This window comes from Penaeus chinensis, chromosome 38, assembly GCF_019202785.1.
Source record: "Penaeus chinensis breed Huanghai No. 1 chromosome 38, ASM1920278v2, whole genome shotgun sequence".
In the NCBI taxonomy this organism is placed as follows: domain Eukaryota; kingdom Metazoa; phylum Arthropoda; class Malacostraca; order Decapoda; family Penaeidae; genus Penaeus; species Penaeus chinensis.
Window position 1 is genome coordinate 13,461,308 of NC_061856.1, and position 8,678 is coordinate 13,469,985.

Consider the following 8,678-nt stretch of genomic DNA (forward strand, 5'->3'; position numbering starts at 1 on the left):
TGCCCACCAGGTTGTCTCTGTCCGAGATAAACCTGGGTGGAGGAGGCCTGTGGGACGACCGAGAAAGTCGTGGCTTGGACAGATCTATCAAACCTGTCATGAGAAGCTAGAGATGGGCCGGGCCCCTGCCTGGCGGCTTGCCATGAGCCCCTGCCGGCGTTAGCTCCCAAATGATGATGATGATATATGTGTTTGTGTGTGATGTGTGTTTAAAGATATAAACAATGTATGTTTGTGTGTAAATATATAGACATATGTATTCTATTTATGTACTTGTATATTCACACAGTAATTTAGGCAAGTCAAATTCATCCACATCAAGTTCTTGCAGTATTATTTGTCAATATTTGTATATTCTATGATTTTTTTATTTTTTTTTACCGCAATAAAAACGTTCAAAAAATCAGATAAAAACATTATATATATAAAACAAATCCCAAAGTGGAGTTGAGATTTCATTTTTTTTAAAAGCTACAGGGTTGTAAAAAGATGTACATTAGAATTTGTAATCTTAATGTTTTATACAATGCATACCTATTCCGACATCAAAAAATCAATTCATTAGTTTTTTGTGGCCACTAAGACTACTGTACTACTTGTGCCCCAAAAAACGGTGTGAGGAAACCAGACTGACAGGCACATCTCGTAAAGGACCATCGCCACAAGGCCTGCCGCAGTCCATGTTTCTTCCTTATCCCCAGTTGTGGTAGCGGTAACCGGCGTAGTAAGGATAGTAGTGGGGGTAACCGTGATAGTATCTGTTGGAGTAGTGAGGACGTCTGTGATAGGTGTAATGAGGTTCAGGTTTGCGTTAAGACTCGACTGATGCGAGGATAACCATAGTAGTGGTTGTAGCGGTAGGTATTGTAAGGGTAGCGATATCCATGGTGGGCGATGAAGTGGCCAGGCATCCAGGTGGTGGCACTTCCTTCGTGGCTACAAGTTCAAGACCTCACTAAACGCTCAGTTGACCCCATGCCGAAGCCTAAGCCTGAACCAGCAGTTGATCCAGATCCCTCCAAGAGATATAGCTACCAGGTAGATCACCATAGCCATCCTCACTACGGTTATCGCTACCCCTACTATGGCTACCGTTACAGCCATCACTATGGTTACCTTACACTTACCACAAGCACCTCCAGAGATCCGCTAACCTTTAACCTGAGCCTTAACCCCATTACAGTTATCACGAATATCTCCACTACTACAAAGGATATCACAGTTATCCTCACACTTATACTTACTACGCCAGTTACCGCTACCGCTACTGGGGATAAAGAAGATGTCAGGAATGGATTACGGCAAGCCTTGTTGCAATGGTCATTTACTTATTAGGTAAATGACCACTGTCATAAGGCTTGCCGTGGCAATGATCCGATAGGCAGTACCATTATCATTAATCGAAGGACAGGGAATCAATACGGTAAAGAATAAAGATGGCAATCAGCACTGGAGAATTTTCTCATCCACATAAAACATCTGGGTTATTATGAAATCCAAACTCAAATGTATTATTATATCTGAACTCTTAGACTGAAAAACATACTCGCATAACTATTATTTGTTGTTCCCAAAGAATTCCGGAAGGTAATATGAAAAGTGGCAACATATTTAAGATTTACATGAATTTATCTAATTATACCTACAAGGGAGTGTATTTTTTTTCTACTTCTCCCATGCTTTACCAAATGAGATCAGTTTTAAGGATGGGTCATCCAAAGAAAAGAAAAGAAACTATCCTTAGCTCCAAGATATTGACCATGGGTTCTTACGATACTCCTAAAAATAATTCCTAATCCGTGGCATAGAATTTATATTCTAATAAGGGCAAATTACAAAGTCGCATAAAGGTGTGCGTATAAATCTATCTATCTATCTATATATATATATCTGCGTGTATGTATGTATAATATATATATATATATATAGTTATATATATATATGTGTGTGCGTGGTTATGTATAATATACATATACATATATATGCTTGTGTGTATGTATGTGTATATATACCCATATATATATCTGTGTATGTATATAAAATATATATACATATTTGTATGTACATCTCTCTGTATATATATTTATATATATGTATATACACATATATGCATATTTGTATGTATACATGTATGAATATAAATATATTTACATATATATGCATATCTACATATATAAACATATATAGATGTATATTTGTACGTATCTATCTATCTATCTATCTATATATATATACATGTATTATATATATGTATGTGTGTGAATACAAATGTGTGTATATGTATATACACACAAACACATTTATAGTCACTAGTCCAAGTTCAGACTCTATTTACGGTCATAATAAAAAAGATTGGGAATCAATGGTCTATATGAAACAATTGCTCCTTTATCAAACAGGCTGTAGATTTTTGTTCAATTGATGAAAATGTTAAACGAAACAACAAATACGGAAGAAATATATAAATGCATCATACAATATAATTTAGGTTTGTTTAGGAACGAAAACATGCGATATATATGTTTGTGTGTGATGTGTGTTTAAAGATATAAACAATGTATGTTTGTATGCACATATATAAACACATGTATTCTGTTTATGTACTTCTATATTCACACAGTGATTTAGGCAGGTGAAATTCATCCACATCAAGTTCTTGCAGTATTATTTGTCATTATTATTATATTCTATGCATTTTAATGCCGCAATAAAAGCGTAGTCTGACTCTCAAAAAATCAGAAAAAATATTATATATCTAACAATCCCAGAGTAGTATTGAGATTTCATTTTGTTTTAAAGCTACAGGGTTGTAAAGAGATGTGCGTTAGATTATGTAATCTTTATTCTTTACACAATGCACAGCTATTCCGACATTCAAAAAAACAATTCATCAGTTGTATGTGGCCTCTGAGACTGATTACTGTACTACTTGTGCCTGAAAAACCGGTGTGAGCAAACCAGACTAACAGGGACATCTCGTAAAGAACCATCGCCACAAGGCCTTGTCGCAGTCCATGTTTCTTCCTTATCCCCGGTTGTGGTAGCGGTAACCGGCGTAGTAAGGATAGTTGCGGTAACCGTGATAGTATCTGTTGTAGTAGTGAGGACGTCTGTGATAGGTGTAATGAGGTTCAGGTTCGGGTTCAGACTCGACTGATCTCTTGTGGTGGCTGTGGTATCTGTGAGGATAACCATAGTAGTGGTTGTAGCGGTAGGTATTGTAAGGGTAGCGATATCCATGGTGGTATCCATAGTGGGGATGGCCATGGTTGACTACCTGGTAACTATAGCTGTTGGATGGATCAGGGTCAGCTGTTGGTTCCGGGTTAGGTTCTGGCATGGGGTCAGCTGAACGTTTAGTGAGGCCATGGACTTGAGTACTGACGGAGGAGGTGCTGCCACCTGGAAGCTTGGCATAGTGGTGTCGAGAGTAGTAGTTATGGTAGGGGTAGTGGTGATAGTAGTGGTAAGGGTAGTGGTGATACTTATGTGGTTCGGGATCGGCGTGCGTAACCACAGCCGCTGCCAAACACACTAGTGCGATTGCCTGAAAAAATATACTAGTATTAGAACTGCTATGTTAAATTGATGTTATTCATCTTGCTCTTTCCAGTAAATCAATGATTATTCGATTTTGTCTGATCGAAGTTTACATGAATCATTCAAGGTGATGTAAGCCTATTATTTCAGTGCTACATAATTGTTGTTTTATATATCTATTAACAAAAAAAAAAAAAAAAAAAAAAAAAAAAAAAAAAAAAAAAAAAAAAAATAGATTAAGCAAAACATGTGTTGAAGAAAAAAGTTGTATGTATGTATGCATGCTACATATAGATAGATAAATTTATATATATATAGACATAGATGTATGCGTGCATATATATACACACATGCATGTCTATCTATATATATATTTGTGTGTGTTCGATCAGGGATTATGTAATATACTCTCTCAAGTACTAAGAAGTTTTTCGTTAGTTAGCAGTTATGTCGACTCACCGCAAGCTTCATGGCTGGACCTCTTCTTGGCTCACTGAGGACACTGTGTGTGTTCACTGCTTGTGGAAGCCGCTTTATATACGGCTCCTGTGCGTGACCTTCGACAAGCAGAGATTCATGCACCCTATGGGAACTGTATTTCCTCAGCTTTTGAAAGATAAGTGCTCTCTTTTGCTTTTTTTATCAATACGTTTCTGTATATACATCCTATATATACAATTATATATATAATCATATATATTATATATACATACACGCACACAGATATGTATATATATACACATAGATAGATTTATACTTATGTACACGTGTATATTTATATACATACGTGTGTATATATTATATATGTATATATGTGTGTATACATATTTATTTGTGTGCGTCTGTTTGTGTGTGCATTTATTTATTCTCTCTTTATATATATACATATATAATGTATGCGTGTGTGTCTTCCGTGAGCCTACGACATCCTACAAGACGTTTATATAAACATACACACATATATACACATAAGCGCACATAAATATTTATATATAAATACATATATACATACACTTTTATATAGATGTATTCATATAAATATATGTATGTATGAAATATATGTATGCAGGTGTATACATAGATACAATTATATATATAAACATAAATACATGTATGCATATGTATGTATGTTTATGTGTGTAATTGTATGTATATATAGAAATAAAAAGATATATAGTATTATAAAGACAAGCTAGAAAAAAAGGCAGATGTATACATATATGTACATTGATTTACATACATACATAGGCACAGATATATATACATTGTATATATATATGCACGATAACCTTCTTTAATATATATATATATATATATATATATATATTATATATGTGTGTGTAAACATATACATACATTTTGTAAATCTAATCAAAATAATCATTATGATACACTAGCTGTGTATTGGTGTGTTTGGCAGCGGCTGTTGTCACGCACGCCGATCTCGAACCATACAAGTACAACCACTACCCCTACTACCATTACTATCATCACCACATGTCAAGACACTGGAGGGCGATGGGGTGGCCAGGTATCCAGGTGGTGGCACTTCCTTCGTGGCTACAAGTTCTAGGCCTCACTAAACCCTCAGCTGACCCCATTTCGAAGCCTAACCCTGAACCAGCAGTTGATCCAGATCCCTTCAAGAGCTATAGTTACCAGGTTGTCCACCATAGCCATCATCACAACGGTTATCGCTACCCCTACTATGGCTACCGTTACAGCCATCACTATGGTTACCCTTACACCTACCACAAGCACCACAAGAGATCAGCCAACCTTAAACCCGTGCCTGAACATCATTACAATTATTACGGATATCCTCACTACTACAAAGGATATCACGGTTATCTTTTGCCAAATGAGAGCATTAAGGACGGGTCATCCCAAAAAAAATAAAGGAAACTATCCTTAGCTCCAAGATATGGACTATGGATGCTTACGATACTCCTAAAAATAATTCCTAATCCGTGGCATAGAATTGATATGCTAGTAAGGGTAAATTACAAAGTCACATATAGGTGTGCGTATAAAGTTATCTACATATATGTAGATATATCTGCGTGTATGTATGTATAATATATATATATATATATATAATTATTTATATATATATCTGTGTGTGTGCCTGGTTATGTATAATATACATATACATATATATGCTTGTGTGTGTGTATGTATATTTATATGTATATACATACCCATATATGTATTTGTGTATGTGTATATAATATATATACATATTTGTATGTACATCTCTTTCTGTATATATATATGTATATACACATATATTCATATATGTATGTATACATGAGTAAATATAAATATATATACATATATATGCATATCTACATATATATACATATATAGATGTATATTTATACGTATATATATCTATATATATACATAACATACAAGTATTATATATATGTATGTGTGTGCATGTGTGTATATACACACAAACACATTTATAGTCACTAGTCCAAGTTTAGACTCTATTTATGGTCATATTCAAAAAGATTGAGAAACACTGATCTATATGAAACAATGGCTCCTTTATCAAACAGGCTCGAGATTTTTGTTCATTTGAAGAAAATGCTAAACGAAACTACAAATACGGAAGAAATATGTAAATGCATACATTATGATTTAGGATTGTCTAGGAATGAAAACATGCGATATATATGTTTGTGTGTGATATGTGTTTAAAGATATAAACAATATATGTTTGTGTGTAAATATATACGCATGTATTCTGTTTATGTACTTCTATATTCACACAGTGATTTAGGCAAGTGAAATTCATCCACATCAAGTTCTTGCAGTATTATTTGTCAGTATTATTATATTCTATGATTTTTTTTATGCCGCAATAAAAACGTAGTCTGACTTTCAAAAAATCTGAAAAATTACTATATATATAAAAATAAAAAAGTAGTGTTAAGATGTCAAAATTAAAAAAAACTATAGGGTTGTAAAGAGATGTGCGTTAGATTATGTAATCTTTATTCTTTACACAATGCACAGCTATTCCGACATTCAAAAAAACAATTAATCAGTTCTATGTGGCCTCTGAGACTGATTACTGTACTACTTGTGCCTGAAAAACCGGTGTGAGCAAACCAGACTAACAGGGACATCTCGTAAAGAACCATCGCCACAAGGCCTTGTCGCAGTCCATGTTTCTTCCTTATCCCCGGTTGTGGTAGCGGTAACCGGCGTAGTAAGGATAGTAGTGGGGGTAACCGTGATAGTATCTGTTGTAGTAGTGAGGGCGTCTGAAATTTCGACATTAACAACTTATTCCTTGCTTGCTTGTATTTTTCTGGGATATACAATATATCAGCTTCGACAAAATAATGCAAGTTTTGTATTGAATTTCTGTATGAATATCAAGGATTTAGTCTCGATCATTCTATACTCTTATAAGCGTCTTGGATCTTTGTCAGTAAAAATCCCTAATGTTAACATTTTAAGATATTTCACTGGTCTTTGAAAATCACTTGAAATATTACAGGGGTGTAAAATAATTATCCAATACTGATTCTAACTTTTATTCTTTACAGTAAGTATCAGCTAATCCAATATCCTAAAGACCTCCAGTTGTGTTTCCTTCGAAGTGTGTTTGTCTGAAAAACCGGCGTGAGCAAACCGGACTATCAGACACATTGTAAAGGACCGTCGCCACAAGGTTCACCATAATCCATGCCTTACTTGTTCCTTATCCTCCGTAACCATGACGGTAGCTGGCGTAAGGGTAATAGTGAGGGTAACCGTGGTAGTATCTGCTGTAGTAGTGGGGGCGTCCGTAATAGCTGTAATGGGGTTTAGGTTCGGGTTCAGATTCGACTGATCTCTTGTGGTGACTGTGGTATCTGTGAGGATAACCATAGTAGTGGTTGTAGCGGTAGGTATTGTAAGGGTAGCGATATCCATGGTGGTATCCATAGTGGGGATGGCCATGGTTGACTACCTGGTAACTATAGCTATTGGATGGATCAGGGTCAGCTGTTGGTTCCGGGTTGGGTTCTGGCATGGGGTCAGCTGAACGTTTAGTGAGGCCATGGACTTGAGTACTGACGGAGGAGGTGCTGCCACCTGGAAGCTTGGCATAGTGGTGTCGAGAATAGTAGTTATGGTAGGGGTAGTGGTGGTAGGAGTAGTGGTAAGGGTAGTGGTGATACTTATGTGGTTCGGGATCGGCGTGCGTAACTACGGCCGCTGCCAAACACACTAGTACGATTGCCTGGAAAATAGACTAGTATTAGAACTGCTACGTTTTCGATTAAATTGATGTTTTTCATCTTACTCTTTCCAGTAAATAAATGACTATTCAATATTGTCTGATCGAAGTTTACATTAATAATTCAGGGTGATGTAGGCCTATTATTTCTGTGCTACATAATTGTATATCTTATATATCTATTAACAAAATAAATAAGATAAGTAAATAAAGTAAGCACAAAATGTGTGGAAGAAAAAAGTTGTATGTATGTATGCATGCTACATATAAATAGATAAATTTATATATATAGACAGATGTATGCGTGCATATATATACACATGCATATCTATCTATATTGTGGGTGTTCGATCAGGGATTATGTATATTCCCTTAAGTACTAATACATTTTTCGTTAGTTAACAGTTATGTCGACTCACCGCAAGCTTCATGGCTGGACCTCTTCTTGGCTCACTGAGGACACTGTGTGTACTCACTGCTTGTGGAAGCCGCCTTATATACGGCTCCTGTGTGTGACCTTCGACAAGCAGAGGTTCATGCACCCTATTGGAACATCAATTAGAACTGTATTTCCTCCGTTTTTGAGAGATAAGTGCTCTCTTTTGCTTGTTCATCCATATGGTTCTGCATATTATGTATATCTCAAATATGGGGTGCAAAGTGATGATATACATCCTATATATACAATTATATGTATAATCATATATATTATGTATACATACACGCACACACACACACACACACACACATATATATATATATACATAGATAGATGGATTTATACATATGTACACGTATACATGTGTATATATATAAGTGTATATATATTATACATGTATATATATACACACACATGTGTGTGTGTGTGTGTGTGCATACATATGTATGTGGTAGA

General features: G+C 35.5%; 2 protein-coding genes across 2 annotated transcripts in view; both read right to left on the reverse strand.

Annotated features, from left to right (window-relative positions):
• Window positions 1-3,025: 3,025 nt before the first annotated feature.
• Window positions 3,026-4,468, reverse strand: LOC125045935 (histidine-rich glycoprotein-like). Its single transcript, XM_047643535.1, has 3 exons — window positions 4,464-4,468; window positions 4,000-4,123; window positions 3,026-3,547 (listed from the first exon to the last, which is right to left on the reverse strand). Exons 1-3 carry the CDS (start codon window positions 4,466-4,468, stop codon window positions 3,026-3,028), a joined length of 651 nt encoding a protein of 216 aa, XP_047499491.1.
• Window positions 4,469-7,261: 2,793 nt separating this feature from the next.
• The window catches only part of LOC125045936 (uncharacterized histidine-rich protein DDB_G0274557-like), a 1,686-nt gene continuing 269 nt past the window's right edge, over window positions 7,262-8,678 (reverse strand). The window contains exons 2-3 of the mRNA XM_047643536.1: window positions 8,203-8,326; window positions 7,262-7,786 (exon numbers count right to left, since the gene is read on the reverse strand). Of these exons, the coding sequence (XP_047499492.1) occupies window positions 7,262-7,786; window positions 8,203-8,326 (649 nt within the window). The remainder of the gene's footprint in view (window positions 7,787-8,202; window positions 8,327-8,678) is intronic.